General features: G+C 40.3%; 1 protein-coding gene across 1 annotated transcript in view; it reads right to left on the reverse strand.

Annotated features, from left to right (window-relative positions):
* Window positions 1-19,133, reverse strand: part of TRPM1 (transient receptor potential cation channel subfamily M member 1) — an 85,681-nt gene that overhangs the window by 39,892 nt on the left and 26,656 nt on the right. The window contains exons 13-17 of the mRNA XM_032391279.1: window positions 18,969-19,019; window positions 16,486-16,626; window positions 15,571-15,600; window positions 10,668-10,957; window positions 8,320-8,548 (exon numbers count right to left, since the gene is read on the reverse strand). Of these exons, the coding sequence (XP_032247170.1) occupies window positions 8,320-8,548; window positions 10,668-10,957; window positions 15,571-15,600; window positions 16,486-16,626; window positions 18,969-19,019 (741 nt within the window). The remainder of the gene's footprint in view (window positions 1-8,319; window positions 8,549-10,667; window positions 10,958-15,570; window positions 15,601-16,485; window positions 16,627-18,968; window positions 19,020-19,133) is intronic.

The following is a 19,133-nucleotide window of genomic DNA, read 5'->3' on the forward strand; positions in this document are numbered from 1 at the left end:
AAAGTCAAACAGAGAAAGACATGTATCATATGACCTCACTGATATGAGGAATTCTTAATCTCAGGAAACAAACTGAGGGTTGCTGGAGTGGGGGGTGGGGTGGGAGGGATGGGGTGACTGGGTGATAGACATTGGGGAGGGTATGTGCTCTGGTAAGTGCTGTGAATTGTGCAAGACTGTTGAATCTCAGATCTGTACCTCTGAAACAAATAATGCAATATATGTTAAGGAAAAAAAAAAGAAGATAGCAGGAGGGGAAGAATGAAGGGGTGGAAATCGGAGGGGTAGACGAACCATGAGAGACCATGGACTCTGAAAAACAAACTGAGGGTTCTAGAGGGGAGGGGGGTGGGAGGATGGGTTAGCCTCGTGATGGGTATTGAGGAGGGCACGTTCTGCATGGAGCACTGGGTGTTATGCACAAACAATGAATCATGGAACACTACATCTAAAACTAATGAGGTAATGTATGGTGATTAACATAACAATAAAAAAATAAAAAAAAATACCACAAAGGGGTTATTTCTACCATATATTAAAAATTATATCATACAATAAAAAATCCATAGTTAAGACAGTATGGTATTGGTGCATGAATAGACCAAAAAAAGGAATAGAATAGAAAGTCCAGAAATAGATTCAAATACACATTGAAAATTAGTATGAGGTAAAAGTACCACCTCAAATTGGAAAAATAAAGATGGACTATTTAATAAGTGGTACTGAGAAACTGGGGGATCATCCAGAACACAATTAAGTTGGATTCTACCTCTCACCAGCATAAATTAAAGCTTAAAAATTCATGAAAGGAAAAAAGGTGGTGGTATGGGAAGAATGTAAAACAACTAAAATGAATCACTTGAGAATTTTTCAGAAGAGGATGGTTTGTGGAAGGTCTTTCTGATTATGCCCCCAAATCAAGAAGCAATTATACCTTAATTAAAAAAAAATTAGTAAAATAAAAGAAGCAATCAAAGAAAAGATCAAGTTTTTTTAAAGCCTAAAGTTCTGTACAGCAAAAAAAAAAAAAAAAAAAAACCAACAACCAAAAAACAAAAAACAAACGCCTTAACCAAAGTAAAAAACAACTCATTGAAAAACATATTTGCAGCTCATGTGACAGGCAAAGGGCTAATCTTTCCAATTAGAAAGGAGTTCTTAGAAATTGAGAAAAAAATTCCAACAATCCAACAGAAAAATAGGCAAAGGCTGTGAGCTGAGACATTGGTGCTAAGAGGAAAATGTTCTCAGACATTTTTCCAAAGAAGACATCCAAAGGGACAACAGACACATGAAAAAGTGCTCAACATCGCTCGGCATCAGGGAAATCCAAATCAAAACCTCAATGAGATACCACCTCACACCAGTCAGAATGGCTAAAATTAACAAGTCAGGAAACAACAGATGTTGGCGGGGATGTGGAGAAAGGGGAACCCTCCTACACTGTTGGTGGGAATGCAAGCTGGTGCAGCCACTCTGGAAAACAGTATGGAGGTTCCTCAAAAAGTTGAAAGTAGAGCTACCATACGACTCAGCAATTGCACTACTGGGTATTTACCCCAAAGATACAAATGTAGGGAACCGAAGGGGTATGTGCGCCCTGATGTTTATAGCAGCAATGTCCACAATAGCCAAACTGTGGAAAGAGCCAAGATGTCCATCGACAGATGAATGGATAAAGAAGATGTGGTGTATATATACAATGGAATATTATGCAGCCATCAAAAGGAATGAGATCTTGCCATTTGCAATGACATGGATGGAACTGGAGGGCGTTATGATGAGTGAAATAAGTCAATCAGAGAAAAACATGTATCATATGACCGCACTGATATGAGGAATTCTTAAACTCAGGAAACAAACAGGGTTGCTGGAGTGGGAGGTGGGGTGGAGGGATGGGGTGGCTGGGTGATAGACACTGGGGAGGGTATATGCTATGGTGAGTGCTGTGAATTGTGTAAGACTGTTGAATCACAGATCTGTACCTCTGAAACAAATAATGCAATATATGTTAAGAAAAAAAAAAAAAGAAGAAGATAGCAGGAGGGGAAGAATGAAGGGGGGGAATTGGAGGGGGAGATGAACCATGAGAGACTATGGACTCTGAGAAACAAATGGAGGGTTCTAGAGGGGAGGGGGGTGGGAGGATGGGTTAGCCTGGTGATGGGTATTAAAGAGGGCACATTCTGCATGGAGCACTGGGTGTTATGCACAAACAATGAATCATGGAATACTACATCAAAAACTAATGATGTAATGTATGGTGATTAACATAACAATAAAAAAATTTAAAAAAAAGAGAAAAATGTTCTCACCCTCACTCATAATGAGGTAAATACACAGTAACTACACAAGGATGTTGTTGTTTACCATCAGACTGGAAAAATTCAAAAGTTTCCTCTTCCCCCGTGTTGGGGAGACTGTGGGAAAACAGACATTCTCCTACATTGTTGTGAAAGTGTAAATTGGAATAATCCCCATAGAGGGAGGCTGGTTGAACCTATCAAAATTGCAAGCACACATCCCCACGGGGCCGCCAATTCCACTTCTGGACGTTTATCTAACAGATATGTGAGATACCATTTGTGTCCAAGAGGATTCGCTGTGGCAGTGGGTATAATAGCACAAGACGGGAGTGACCTCCATGGCCTCAGCGGGGACTGGCTAAATATTGATCTGAAATAATGGGATACGACCCAGCTGGGAAAGAATGAGAGCTTCCTATATAATGATATGGAAAGAGCTCCCAGATTAGGTGAAAAAGCAAGGTACTAAATAGTGAGTACGCCAGCTCATGTGAAAAAGAGGATGGAAAGAGAATGGTCACTCCTAGTAGCTTTATATATGGAAGGACACCCAAGGAACGTATCAGTGGTTGCTGCTGGCTGAGAACAGGGCAGGTGGGGGACAGGTGTGGGAGGGAGACTTTTCATTTACCCTTTTAAATAGTTTTATTTTAATTTTTGTGCATATCATATTACCTACTTTAAAAAGTTAGTTAAAAAGAACAAAAACAAGAAAGAATGATCCAGACAATTATTGCTTTAAAATAAGTATATTTTTATGCTGCAAATGTAGAAATGCTTTGAAGGAAATTGGGTGCTTAAAAATATGTATACCTCTTGGCATACATAATATTTAAGAGAAGCATTAGGTGAAAAAAAGGAAGCGATTGCAACTTAATCAACTTTCTTGGGTCTCTTTTCTGAATTTTATTTATTCGTATTTTAAAAATCAAAGTAACATGGGCACGTGGTTGAACATCTGAATGGCCTGGATGGACTCAGAATGAAAAGAGAAGGTCCCCACATCTTTCTGCTTCTCAAATCCTGTTCCCCAGAGGCAAACTCTTGTAAATATTTTTTTTAATCATAAACCACAGGTACAAAAACACACACACAAAGGCAGAGATTAATGAATCATCATAAGGTGAGCACCCTTGCAATCCATGCAAGGTATAAAATTGGCTGGTGTCAGCCATTGCAGAAGCCCCTTCATGTACCCCATCTCCATCACAAGCCCATCTCCAAAAGGGACCTCCATCCTGACTCTAAAGGAAAAATTTCCTTCTGTTCTTTTATAGCTTTGTCTCCTGAGCGTGCATCCCTAGACCTGGGTTGTCCAGTTTGGGGTCTACGAGTCACATGTTGCTATGGAGCATTTGAAATGTGGCTGGTCTAAATTGGAAGTACAAAGTACCCATCAGATTTCAAAGACTTAGTACAGAAACAGAATATTAACTATCTCATTAATGATTTTTTTCCTATTGATATGTTGAAATGATAATATTTTGTATATACTGGTTTAAATAAATACTAAAATTAATTTCAACTGTTTCTTTTGTACTTTTCACAATATACTTTTATTTTTTAATTTATTATATTTTTAATTTTAATTCTGGTATAGCTAACATACACTGCTATATTAGTTTCAGGTGTACAATATAGTGATTTAACACTTCTCTACATTACTCAGGGCTCATCATGGTAAGTGTACTCTTTAATTACAATGCCTTTTTAAAAAGCTTTTTATAACTATTAAAAGTTTTACTTTTTGTAACTAGAAAATTTTAGATGACATATATGGCTTGCATGTTATTTCTATTGGACAGTGCTGTGGTAGATAGTACAGTTTAATCTTGCTCTTTAAAATTCTGGTATGTGGGGCGCCTGGGTGGCTCAGTTGGTTGAGCGACTGCCTTCGGCTCAGGTCATGATCCTGGAGTCCCTGGATCGAGTCCCGCATCAGGCTCCCTGCTCGGCGGAGAGCCTGCTCCTCCCTCTGACCCTCCCCCCTCTCATGTGCTCTCTCTCTCTCTCATTCTCTCTGTCTCAAATAAATAAATAAAATCTTTAAAAAAAAAAAAAAATTCTGGTATGTTTTTAAATTGTTTTTTTAATATGCGTGTCTTCTGGCTGTTTATCTGTTGAAGAGCTAGAGGATTTGGACCTGTAGAGTTGATCACAGAGTGGATTAGGGGATTACATGACTCCTGTGCTATTCGAGGTGTTCCTCTGTCCACTTGGCAGCTGGATGCAGAGGCCTGACCAGACCCAGGTTCAAGACCCTTGCTGAGAAGGTAGATAGTGTGTTCTTTCATCAGGAAGCTCTTGGTGATGTTAGCAGCCATTTATGCTTGTTAGATTCATTAACTTGCTTGGTGTTGAGAATTGGTGATGTTCTAACTCTATCATTTATTTTTTTTTAAAGATTTTATTCATTTATTTGAAAGAGAGAGTGTGAGCACAGGCAGTGGGGAGGGGCAGAGGGAGAGGGAGAAGCAGACTCCCCGCTGAGCAGGGAGCCTGAGGCAGAGCTCCATCTAGGACCCAAGATCATGACCTGAGCCAAAGGTAGACACTTAACCAACTGAGCCACCCAGGCGCCCCTTTTTTTCATTTCTTAGTTGGAATAAATTTATGAAGACTTTCACATTTCCCTTCATCTACTCAGTGTTTACCCATGGTTGAGTTCATGTAGGAAATGCATGTTAAATGCTTGATTCTTATTTAATTATCTTCCAGATAATGAATTGGTTTCTTATCATCCACTGAAGGTATTAAAATATCATTATAAACTCATGGATTTATTTATTTATTTATTTTTTTTTTTTAAAGATTTTATTTATTTATTTGAGAGAGAGAATGAGAGACAGAGAGCACGAGAGGGAAGAGGGCAGAGGGAGAAGCAGACCCCCTGCTGAGCAGGGAGCCCGATGTGGGACTCGATCCCAGGACTCCAGGATCATGACCTGAGCCGAAGGCAGTCGCTTAACCAACTGAGCCACCCAGGCGCCCATAAACTCATGGATTTAAACATGTATGATATGTTTCCACCTATTGCTATTAGTAATATTATTGAAAGTCAAATTGTCCCATCTTTGGCCAGTGGAAGTCTCTTCAAGTGGGTTCCTGGGTCTCCCTGTTCTTACCCTACTGGTCTTTGATAGCTTCTTTGCCATCTGATGTGTGAAGATATTCCAGGCTTATCTTGTACATTTCTTGCTCCAGATCTGGAATGAACCATTTCTCTAAGAGATTCTGGCTCCAGTTAGTGGGAAATGATGAGGGCATTGGAGATGTTTGTGGCTTTGGGGTAGGTCATTGTTTCTAGACTTTTCATTGGTCAGAAATAGAGTGAGTTCATATCGATGCTTCCAGTTAAGTGCTATAGGCCTTCTGCTTACCCCTTTCTAGATTCTAGCTGTGTTTCCTTTTGTTCCACACTGAGTCCTATTTCTCAAGGACTGACATGATGTTAGAATTAAAATGTCCCTTGTTACTCAGTTGCTTTAACTTTATAGTTTCAGAATAACAATGTTAATACTACTACAATCAATCATGATTACTGAAAACAGTTACTTTTTTTTCTTTTGCGTAGGTGCTCTGATTATCTCTCCCTTTGAAAATGGTTATATTATATCTACATTATCAGAACACATAGCCATTACATACTACTGCTCTCTTCCTCTTAGCCTTCCCCTAGTCTCAGTACTGCAAATAAATATCTATTTGAAGCTTACCATTAGTCCTTATACTGATGCCTCTCTGGTTATTTTGGCTCTTGAAAGCTCATTCTCTAATAGAATCTTCAGAAAGGGCTCCTAGGAACAATATTTCCTGGGGTTCTTGCCTGTTGGTAAAAGTTTGTGTGTACCCTTTACATTTAATAGTCACTTTTTTGGATATAAAATCCTGGCCTGTCATTTTTCTTCTGGGAGTATCTTTATATAATACACTCCATTTTTTTCTCCCTGACACAAGTGGTTGCTGTTGAAAGTCTGGCAATAATCTAATTTTCTTTCCCCCTTGTAAGTCACTTTTGTTGTTGTTGTGTTTTGCCTGGATACCCAGATAGTTTTTTTTTTTTTTCCACTAAAATCCAGTAATTTAATTTAATTTTTTTTATTAACATATAATGTATTATTTGTTTCAGGAGTACAGCTCTGTGATTCATCAGTCTTACACAATTCACAGTGCTCACCATAGCCCATACCCAGTAATTTTAAAATGTGTGTTGATGTTGGTTGTTCTGGGTTGATATACTCAGGTTTGGAATGTGTTTTTTCAATATATAATGTCAAATCATTTGTCTTCAAGAGAAATCTTTGAATTATATTTTGAGATAATCACTTTGAACTATTTCTGGTTTTAGTCCTTACTGATAATTTCACATTTTGAACAACCCGAGTGATATTTTATATTGCTCTTTCTTTGTTAATGTATTACCTATTGACGTCCTATTCTTCTGCTCCATTTTTAATAGGCACAGGAATATTTTCAGTTCCTACAAAGTTGCCTTTGTAACTTTACATCATAAACTGAAATCTTCATCTCTTGTCTCAACAACTTTTGATAGTCTCAATTGCCCTCTTTATAATATGGGACATTATCCTTCTTACTACCCTTCCTTCTGCCTTCCACCACCCAGTTTTCCCCAGCTGTGCCTTTGCTTTTGTCTTTTCATACTTGGTGGCATTTGTATCCTGTTAAGGAATCATACTTGAGTTTTCAGTGCTTTGCCTATGGGACTATTCTAAAAGCTGAAAACCAAGAGAAAGCATTTCCGTTTTTTATTACTATATAAATATTGTTTATTGCAAAGCCATATGGCAATTTTAATGTAGAAATCTGGCGCCACTAAAGGATCATGTTCTTGGCATCAGAGGTCAAATGGTCTTTTTTTACATTCTACCAGCTGCTCAGAATCATTCTGAATTTTAATTTGAATCGTAACTGAACCTTAACTTTTGTGTGCAATTTTTTTCTTCCTGAAATTTGATTCTCCTTCTATGTTCTCATGAAGGATTTTCTTGTTAAGAAACTGTTCTTGTTGCTTTAACCTATATCTCTGATACTTAGAGTTCCTCAGTAACTCCATCTATTTATTGGACTCATTTCTGTTCCTCTTCAGCACTTTCCTCTTGGATCTCACTGACTCCTTAAACTCATTTAATCTGACTGACTTTTAATCCTGCTGCTCAGTTTTCATACAGGGATAAAACATCACCTTCGTATTTTCAAGACATGGAGTGCTTTCTATTTGCCAGAACCACCCAGCGTAACATACAGTGTCTTTTCTTTACCCTCATGGCAATCCCATGAGATTGATAAAATACTGCCACTAGGGACTAGGTTATCTGAAGATTAGAATCTCTTCTCAAGATAACCTAATAGTTGGGGTGCCTGGGTGGCTCAGTTGGTTAAGTATCCAACTCTTGATCTCAACTCAGGTCTTGATCTCAGGGTCATGAGTTCAAGCCCTGCATTGGGCTCCACGCTGGGTGTGAAGCCTACTTAAAAAAGAAAGAAAGAAAGAAAGGTAACCTATCATTAACAGTAGTAAACAGCAGAGCTAGGATTTGATCACAATACACTTTTCTACCCACTACATCCTTTTCAAACCCATTCATAACTTCATATTCTCTTATAAACCCCATGTAATGAAAACATCGCCAATTAAAATAATATCACACAACTTCAGAATTGTAAGGGGATCTATAGAAAGAGTTTAGGTGCCTGCTTTAATGGCAGATAGATGGCCTGTCCAGGGGAATGTGCTTAGTTAGGGTGGACTCCAAGCTCTGTAAGCCAGGCACGCTGGTTAGGTTGGGCATTAGACCTCCTGGGTTCAGGTCCTGGACCCACGCCTTACTGGCTCAGACTCTAGGTAAGTTACTTAATATTGAAGCATCAGATATTCATCTGTAAGACAAGCATCTCCCTGGTGGGGTTGTTCAGAGGAATAAATGAAATAATCCACAGGAAGTGCCCAGCTCAGCAAGGTGCAGAGTAAGAGCTCACAACAAGTCACACGTACTTTCAGGCCGGGGTTTTTCCTCATTCGCAGCCTTCCCATCCACATGTCAGTCAGGAGCATCTGGCTGCAGGTGTGAGCGATGAAGTCCCGGTGTTTGGCCGCCACTGCCAGTTTGAGGCAGGTGGAGTTGCTCCAGTTCTTGAGCTCGTAGGTCAGCAGTTTCATGGCGATCTGCTCGTCGTGCTTATAGGACTGGTCTAACAACTCCACGGCAAGCTGGCCGAAGTCTCTGGAGGGAAAGAAACGCAATCAGGGCTGAAGCTGCAGTGGCCACACACTCTTTGTTAGAGAGACGTGTCCACAGGGCCACCACGGAGCTACAGGACACAGAATCCTTGGTTTCCAATCCTCTGCAGTCAGGAAGCTCACAGGGTATGTCCCCACATGGGAATGGCTGGGACCAGGGCTCTGTGCTCAGTCATGTTGGGGGTCTGACTCCTCCTGCTGCAAATGCAGTTTAGATGGACCCCACATCTGCCCCCTCAAGCCCCGGGGACACAGAGATGAGAAGACAAAGTTCTTTCCCTCGAGTGTTCATAGAAGACAGAGAGGACAGCAAAGCCCCTGTGGCAATGGAAGTCAGATTATGACCACCCTTTTTGGAGGGTACAGGTGGACATTGCAAGGGGACACCAGGAGGGCTGGCAGGTCTGGGTAAGGTCCTGTTCCTTGATCTAGGTTCTGGTCATACCAGTGTGTTCTGTATGTGAACACATACATTTGTATGGATGCCTTTCTCAGCTTGTGAGCAATACTTCAATAACACACTGGTCACAAGAGAATTCAGCACTCTCAGCACTATGAAAGAGACAGGTTCTAGCTGTCATGGGGGCCTAGAGCAGCGAGGGCCTAGTCGTTGGAGGTGGAGGACAAGGAAGTAATGGGAGCCAGGTTGGGGGGAGGGGAGGAGAGGATGACATAAGTTGAATTGTAACCATAAAATTTTTTAAAGATTTTTAAAAAATTTATTTACTTGAGAGAAAGTGAGAGAGAAAAAGAGAGAGAGAGCATGCACAGAGGGAGAGGAAGAATCAGACTCCTCACTGAGCAGGGAGCCCGATGTGGGGCTCGATCCCAGGACCCTGAGATCATGACCTGAGCTGAAGGCAGACGCTTAACTGACTGAGCCACCCAGGCGCCCCTGTAAACATAAAATTTATTCCATTTTCTGCATGACCCTCATTCAAATATTCAGTGACAGTCATAAACATTCCCTGTTCCTTCAACATTTTTCATGGAATGTGGTTAAGATAAAGTTCCATAGTGATCACCCTTCATGAAGTTTTTGTGTCTCCATTTTTTGGTAAGATTTCATTCCAATGATGAACTGAAGGTTGCAGAAGGGAGGAATTATGTCTGGGGGAATGGCCTTCTCTGTCCCTGAAGAGGAATGCTCTCTGGCCTCAGGTCCTAGAGGCTGTGGGGTGACATATCACCACGAGAATCCTCCAGGAAGCAGAGGGATGTTGTTTACCAACCCACTGAGACAGGGGAATACCGCACCATTTTTTTAGATAACCTTGCATTCCCAATGTTTAGAAATCAGCTAATGACTTTGGAAATCACTAAATCTAATTTTACTTAGAAAATAAAAACAGTGTGCCTCGGAAAACAAAAATGTCAGATGTCGGCAGAATTGCTTATGTAGGCCTCAAGTTCATGGGTCTATAAAGTTGTACTGGGACTTCTGGTTTTTGGTTCTGCATGTAAGGGGCTTGGAAGTGACCACTCTGTCCTAAAGATAAGTGGAAATCTGGACAAACTGAAAATTGACAGTTCTTCTAAATTTATCAGAGAACTGAGGTCACAGGGCAAACTGCTGCTCCCAAAACTGCAGAGACAGACAGAGAAATATGTCCGCCTACTCTGTTCTTCTTAACAAGGCCTGCCCAAAGGAGAAATGAGTTAGCCCCAGCCTCACTTATTGGGGTATGATCAGAGCCTAAGCAGATTGGCAGAAGGGAGATACCCAACTGCACGACCCTCTAGCTGTCCTGTCCCACCTAAATGGGAGAAAAAGAGAGGAGCACTTGGGAAAGTCAAGTTCAGAGGCACAGTTATACTCTTCTGTGTGTTTCTGTATGGAAATCTGTTTCACTGTCTTTGCATTAAAACTATGTTTCAGTATTTCCCATGAGAGGGCAGTAAAAAAACAAAACAGTGGCAGTCTAGAAATACCTCAGAGAGACAGAAGAAAAAATATCGACATGATGGACAACAGGAGTTTATGACCAAGCTTTACACATAATTGGACTTAAGTGAGAAATACATTTACCACCCTCCCCCAAAGGGACAGGTCCTCAGGACAATAGTCTCTCCTGGTTCTTAAATTCCCTTGAGACACTAACTTGGAGTTGTTGTCCAAATCCTGGGAGATATCGTCCACCAGCTCACTCTCGGAGGACTCGTGGGCCATGGACTTGTAGAGCTTACAGGCCACCAGGGCCTTGGCCATGCTCTCCTCACCTCGCTGCCAGAGGAAGACCGCCATTTTCTGGCGCTTCATGAGCACGGCCCACACCATCAGCTCATGGAAGGGGTACTGGAACCGACTCACAGCAGGGTCATCCACGTCAATGTCAATCTCTTCCTCCTTCTTCTTTTTCTTCTTTTTCCCTTTGGTTGGAGGCTCATCATCCTGAGGGGAGACAAGCACATTTTTTCACGGTTCTGCCATAAGTGCACAACAAAGGATTTCATGACTACCAAAAAAACGAAAACCCCTTTGTCATCGGTAATAAAGAGATTTTGTAGATACATCTGCGGTTCCCACTCAGTATATTAATTCTTGTGAAAAGAAGCACATGTTTATTATAATAAGTAAACCATCTAAACCCAAATGGACTGAAAAGGCATGCTACAGTTTGATGAATTTATACTCCTGGGTTGACAGGTTTTTGTTTTGTTTTCCACAAGCCTTTAAAAACTGAGGGGATACAAATAACAAAATAGGTGGGGATATGAAGGAAAAGAAACTCTCTTACACTGTTGGTGGGAATGCAAGCTGGTGCAGCCACTATGGAAAACAGTATGGAGGTTCCTCAAAAAATTAAAAATAGAACTACTCTATGATCTAGTAATTCCACTGCTGGGCATTTACTCAAAGAAAACAAAAGCACTAATTTGAAAAGATACGTGAGCCCCTACGTTTATTGCAGTATTATTTACAATAGCTAAGATGTGAAAGCAACACAGTGCCCGTCAATAGATGAATGAATAAAGATGTGGTATTTACACATAATGCAATATTACTCAGCCATCAAAAAGAATGAGATCTTGCCATTTGCAACAACATGGATGGACTTAGAGGATATTACGCTAAGTGAAATAAGTCAGACAAAGACTAATGCCACATGATTTCACTCACATGTGGAACCTAGAAAACAAAACAAATAAATAAGCAGACAAACAAAAAAAAGCCCCAGACTTAGATACAGAGAAAAATCTGGTTGTTGCCAGAGGCGAAGGTGTGGAGGGGTGGGTGAGCTAAGTGAAGGGGACTCAGGGGTACAAACTTCCAGTCATAAAATAAACAAGTCATAGAGATGAAAAGTACAGTATAGGGAATATAGTCAATAACATTGCAATAACATTGTATGGTGACTGATGGTGACTACACTTATCAGGGTGAGCACTGAGTCATATACAGAATTGTTGAATCTGTTGTACACTTGAAATTAATATCACGTTGTATGTCAATAATAAATATTAAAAAAAAAAAGCCTGAGGACACGCTGCAAAACTGAAACAAAGAATACACTAAAATACAAACAGCACCACGGGAGAGGTAAAGTTTATTTCCTCGGAGAAGTCTCCCAATATCAATATCAGACATAAGTGAAGCAGAGATTAATAGGAAAATGTAGAAGGGGATAGAGAAAAACGTCGTTAGGTTTCCCTATCAATGTTTAAAGGAAGCAAATGTTCCCTTTTAAATGAGCTTTGTCCTTTCATGTGTGTGGTGCAAAGGGAAGGCCAAAATTTCCATTTTCTAAAGGGATGATGAGGGGCAGTTCTGAAAATAGAATAGGATCCGAAAGAAAGGTGGGTCATGACAGGGAGAACTGGGGGTGAAACATGGGAGCAAAATGAAATATGTGGGGCTCAGCTTATTGCAGGCTGACTTCAGTACTCAGTGGAATAATAGACATGGGTATTTATTCTTTTGCAAACAGCTTTCCCATCAATTACCTACACTTACTCTTCAATGACTCAGAGGTTGTGAATTTCTTCCATTCCCTCCGATGAGGAAGTTGTGGCCCAAAGACTGAATAACTTGCTCACATTCACACAATTGGAGTGGTTGGGCTGGGGGCCTGGCTCTCCAATTCCTATCATGCGTTATTCATGACTGACCTAATTGTTGTAGTCTCTTAATGAGTTGTAACATTTCTATTGAAACTGCCATACCTTGCCCTGGATTTAAATATTTTTGTTCTAATTTTCTGATTTGTCACAGTAAAACCATAGTTACAGCAATTTAGGGAAGGTTGTTTTATACAGGTTAAAAATTGCCATATAGAAATTTAAAAATAAACATAGCTTTATTTTCAAGAATATACCAAATTAGCCCTGTGTCAGGCTCCATGTTGGGAGTGGAGCTTGCTTAAGATTTTCCCTCTGCCCTCCCCCACCTCTAAAATATATATATACATATATATAATATACCAAAATAAATAAAAATCCACAAATGGCTATGAAATGTTAAAGAACAGAAGCCCTTTAAGCTTACCTTTCAATAATATATAATATTATCAAAATACTAATTGCATGTAAATTCTCTTAAAATAGTTTTAAGATTGCTAAAGAGAGGATATAGCAAACGGAGTTAATTTTCCTAAACTGCTACAAATCAGCAAGAAAAAGAGAAACAACTCAATAAAATAACAAAAGATATGAACTGGAAGTATAAAGAGAAATGGATACATCCACAATCACAGTAAGAGTCCCTGAACGTACCTCACTTAGAAATGAACTTGAAAAGTTCCTAAATATAGAAGCAAATTAAATTACATAATTACCAAGTTTGATCTGACAGCTAAATGTAAGAAATGTTCCCAACAAACCAAGAATACACATATATTTCCAGCATATGTGGATCATTAACAAAACTCCACCAGGCATTATACCCCAAGTCCTTTGAGACTGTCTACCTCAACAGATTCCAGATACTAGAAATCATGTAGTCTACATATCAAGGAATAAAACTAGAAATCAACAACAGTAGGATAACAACAAACAAAGTCTGCATCTGGAAAAATTTAAATATACTTACGGATTTTAAATGCTCTTGGATTAGGGGTGCCTGGGTGGCTCAGTCGGTTAAGCGTCTTTGGCTCAGGGCATGATCCCAGGGTCCTGGGATTGAGTCCCTAGTGGGGCTCCCTGCTCAGTGGGGAGTCTGCTTCTCCCATTCCCTCTGCCCCTCCCTCCCACCCCTCCCCCTGTATTCTCTTTCTTTCAAATAAAAAAAAATCTTTAAATGCTCTTGGATTAAAGAGGAAATTATAAACAATTTAGAAATGAATGGCAATGAAGGTTCTACTTACCTAAACATGTGAGATATCATGAAAACAATGCTCAGAGAAAAATTTATACCTTTCATGCATTTATTGCAATAAAAGGAAGATTGAAAATGAGTGAACCTCACTTTCAAATGGAGTCAATAAAAACAATACAGTAACTATAGAAAGTATATGGAAGGAATGAATAAAGATGAAGCAAACATTAATAAGAACAAAAACAAAAAAAAGAAAGTTGCTTGATACAGCGAAAATACCAATCAAATATGTAGACCAGTTTGGTTAATAAAAAAAGAAGGAAGATATAATTTTAAAAAATCAAAAGGGCGCATAACTAAGATATTGAGGAGATTGAAACAACATAATATAAAGGTTTATACCAATGAATTTGAAAGTCTAGACAAAATAAATTTAGACTTTCTAGGAAAGTCTAAAGATTTTATTTATTTATTTGAGAGTGAGTGAGAGAGTGAGAGAGAGAGTGTGCACGAGCAGGGAGGAGGGGCAGAGGGAGAGGGAGAATCAGACTCCCCACTGAGCAGGGAGCCCAATGCAGGGCTCGATCCCGGACCTGGGATCATGCCCTGAGCCAAAGGCAGAGGCTTAACTGACTGAGCCATCCAGGCGCCCCAAGCTCTAATCATTTTCTCTCCCTTTTAACTATTCTTTTTAAGTAATTATTTTCTCCACTTTTTACTTATTCTTTCTGTAACATTTATTTTTCATGTGGTACAATTTCTAGAAGATTTTAAAAAACTAATGGGGTTCATTATGATGCCAACGATAATGGGCATGCTTGCCCTGTTCTTGATTTTAATAAAAATGACGCCAGGGCACCACTATTCAGTAGTAGATTTCCTCTTACTATGAAGTATACATGTATTTTAATCATATCAGAGGGTATTTTTATTTTATCATTCTATTTTTTCACTCTCTTTCTAGTAAACTTTTTAAACAGGTTTAAGGAATCTGTTTTTCTTTTCTTTTTTTTTTAATGTTATACCTTTTTTTAATTGAGCAAGATTCACCAGTTTCTAATAGTTTATAATTAGTATTCTTTACTATTTATTATTAAATAACTGATTTACATTACTCTCAAGCTTCCTTCCAAACTTTCCAAAATCTTTTTGTTTATTTACTTTTTTATTTTTTTTATTTTTTAAAATTTTGGGTGTTATACGAAAACAATGAATCGTGGATCACTACATCAAAAACTAATGATGTATTGTGTGGTGACTAACATAACATAATAGGAATCTGTTTTTCAATTCCTCTTTGGCATCTATTGAAAAATGCTGTTACACTGTTTTCCTTCTTTTACTTCTTTCTGTGATGCAATATACTAAAAACTTACTAACATTAAATAATATTCACATTCTTAGAAGAGTTTAATTACTTATTTGGAACTTTTTAAATACGCCACTGAATTCCTTTTGCTATTATTTATGATTTTGCGTTTTTTTTTTTTTTTTTTGTATGTTTAATCTCTGCTTTTGGAACTATGGTTTTGCTAACTCTATAAAATGAATTAAGTAGTTTTTACCTTTTTTGGAATGTTTATTATCCTTTTGTATAATTTGACTACACTAAATACATGTTGGTGTGTGGCGTAGTGGATTGATCCATTAAATGGAAAGCAACCTCAATTTTAAATTAAACAAATACAACACAAAGAGGACTAAATATATTTGATGAAGATATAAAGCCAATGAAAACATATCTTACTTACTTCCATTCCGAGAAGTTTAAGAGCTTTAGGCTGCGTAATAAAAGAGGAAAAAAACATTCATTTAATCAGATAACTAATGGTAGTAGCAGTCACTTTAGTAGAACTTTAGCTGTGTTGTTAGTAAGGGACAGAATCCTGGGTTAAAAAGTACTTTGTATCATTAACAATGAAGGGCAACACCCAAGGAAAGGAAATGCTATAATATGGAAACTGCTTCTGGACAGCCAAAGTCAGTTCAGGAGAAAGATGTGCAGACACATGATCCTTATTCCGGGTAGAACCAGAGGTTCACTAACTGAAATGCAGACATGGAGCTTACAGGGCTCTATGTGGGGGGCGAGAGAGGAGGCCTTCATGGAAGATCTGACATTTGAGTTGGGCTTGCGATATGCATGGAATTTTGATCAGGGGAAAGACATGGCTGGTACAGTAGTACAATTTGATTTTGGCAGAGGTTTGTGGTCTCCCATGACAGTGTGGGACAGTTCTCAGGCTGTCAGAGAGCCTTGGATGCTGTAATAATGAGCTTGGTGGTGATTCCTCAGGTGGTGGGGAGCACTGTAAGTATCTGAGCAGGGAGTGCACGGTCCCTTGCTTTGGAAGATCAAGGTGACTACAGCAGTAGGATGGATTGGAGAGGGCAGAGACAAGGGAGCCCGGGAGGAAGCCTGTTATAGACAAAGGACAGGAGGCAGATGTAATTGATGGGCCAAGGGCCTGCCTTGCTAAGAAGGTAAAGGCTCTGGGTGAAACATGGGCAACTCTAGGCACTGTGCAGCCTCACCCCTAAATTGCTAGAGGAGGAAGGACAGGTGTACTTGGGGATGGGGTGATGAACTTGACTTTGAACAGGCTGAGTTATATTGGAAAGAAAGGCAAGGGACCAAAGAACATCACAAGTTCATTTTGTTCTACCCTCTTAGGTCCAAACAAGTTGTTGTAAAGAGTCCGAAAGCTCTTCCGAGTATAATTGCAGCGGTACGCCCCGCCCATGAGGTACTCCAGCACAAGCCCTATGTCGATGAGGCTGATATGGTAATCCGGTGGCAGGTTGCCCTGGAAGAAAAGAAGCTGTGTCTCAGGCCCTGCAAGAATGCATTCCAAGTGTGGTCTTCATCACACACCTTGGGCGTAAGTGGCCATTCCTGGCCACCACTTGGGTGTTGATGTATGGAATGGAGCATTAAACAATATTCAGTCCATTACCATATGACTGAGGGAGAAGAAGGGGTAAGCCATACTTCAGAAAATGGTTTAAACTTTCTCAGTGAGAAGAGTTAGAAACCCATGAGACTGCAGGGTAGAGCCCTAGGCTTGTCCGTGGGCTGATTCAAAACGGCCTGCAGTGTGCACGTGCAGATGTAGAGGAGATATGGTGCACCTGGCGTGGGACCTCCTTTGTGAGAGCAGATGAGTTGTGTTGAGAAAGTGTTTTCATAGCTGCTTGTAGGGGAGAAGCCCGCTTCAGGAGCCTGGAGTCCAGATTTCGTGCTAATGGAGGAAGTGACCCACATGACAGGAAGGAGGACTCCACGGGAGGCAGTGGGAAGACAGAGTATCCCTGGGGCTGGGAATTTCTTAGAGAAAGCTCCACATGGTGCCCTGTGAATTTCTGGGGGACCCCCTCAGATTTTAGTAAGAACACAAACTCCACAAAATATCTGGTGTGACTGGGAGTCAGTGAAGGGGCAGAGGGTTGCAACACAATACAACAGGGTATGTTGAGAAGAGGTTGGCCAGTCATTCATGTCCCTGGACAGCTGACTTACCCAGGACCAGTTGATTGTAAGGATTTTTTTTTTTTTGGGTGCTATGTATTATTGCTTGTTTAATTTCACATGGCTGAAATGATGGTGGGAACCCAGGGTCCATCACATGGAGATTACACATTCCAAATGTCCTCCCTTTACTTTAGAACTGGCCACATCTACCAAATACTTCACTCAGGCATTAACAAGTTTGTTCAGCTCCTATCATGATCCTTCCTCATGTCAGGGATTCCATTTGCAGACACAAGGAGATGCAGCTCTGCCCTCAGGGAGCTCACTGTTCCAGAGGAGGGGCAAAGCAACAAACAGTGAGTTTGGCCCTGAACTCCTGAACTCCTGAACTCTGGGCGGGTGGGAGGGTAAGCAGGGACTTCCTGTAGGAAGCACATCTGAGGTAGCTAGGAGCAGGAGGAGCAGAAACTGCAGGGGACAAAGAGGAAGGGCCCTGCAGACAGGAGCAAGGCATGGCCCACTCTGTGAGCCCCAGAGAGTCTGGCATGTGTACCCCATGGTGGGGATGTGACGGGAAAGAGTAGGGGTTATTGATGGACCTAGGCCCAGTGGGGTACAATTTTCTTAGAAGACCTTGAATTTCATGAGATTTTGGAGGATTTTAAATCAGGGAGTCCTGTGACTGGGATGGTCAGGGGGTGTGGGGTTGGAGGGGGAAAGAGGATTCTTAAAGCCATTTAGGTGAGAAATGGTTGGGTCTGAACTTGGGTAGCTGTGGCTTTTGAATGTGTGCTCTTCCTAATCTAAGAAATCTGGGAAATCAGATTCCTAATGGAGGAAGCAAGGGCACTGGTCCCTCTTGGTTCCGGGATCCACTGATAAGGCACTGATCCAATGAATATCTGTAGAAGCTGAATTCTTGTATTCTTAGAAGTAGACATTTGTGTAAAGAATGGCTAGACTATCTAGGACTCTGGAAACTCTATTCTCTCACTTGAATTATTTTCTCTTGCTCAGAATATGAATACACGTCCCACACTTTGCAAGCCAGGGACTGCATCCTAGAGAAATGAATCACTCACACGATAACTCAATCTAATCCTCTAGCCTGTGGCGACATGACAGGACAGTGAGTGAACGAGATCCTACAAGAACACGGACTGTAAGTAGTTAGTAGCAGTGGAAAGTGGGGAAAACATCTATCACTCACTAATGAAAGGACAGGAAGAACGGCCGCTTCACTCCGCAGAACACACACAGTGACAGGACGCATGTTCCGTCTGGAAACTGGCTCAGTGAAGGAGTGAGCAGCGGATCTTAAAGTAGATACAGAACATGAGTCTCCACGGACAGATGGAGACTCAGGTCAGCGGTAAGATGACACCTGCCTGGGCTGTTGCCCCAGGCGTTGGAGACAGTGCCAAGGTGCCATAACCAAACTGTCATTCAACACGAGCCTCACATGTGTGGGGATGAACGTGAAACTTAGAAAAGATAAATATATATATATATATATATATATATTAGTTTTAAGTAAACTCTTTTATGGAGAGAGGAGTTCATTATTTCTGATGACGTCAATAAGATGACAACACATTTTAGAAATGTAAAAATTGCTTTATAAAATGTCTTATTGAAAGATGCCATTGGGTAAGAATTACAAAATGGCAGACTGACCTTTTTCACATCCCTCACCAGCAAATGAAGTGTGTTTGGTGGACCCAGCCTCTGAAAGAGAAGCATTCAGCCATATTAAATACATGTTTCTCTTGAACTCTTGGAGCTAAATCCTACCCTACTCTATAGAATTAATGACTTGTGAGAACTGGAATGTAACCCACT

The sequence above is a fragment of the Phoca vitulina genome, unplaced genomic scaffold (assembly GCF_004348235.1).
Source record: "Phoca vitulina isolate PV1807 unplaced genomic scaffold, GSC_HSeal_1.0 scaffold61, whole genome shotgun sequence".
Taxonomy (NCBI): Eukaryota; Metazoa; Chordata; class Mammalia; order Carnivora; family Phocidae; genus Phoca; species Phoca vitulina.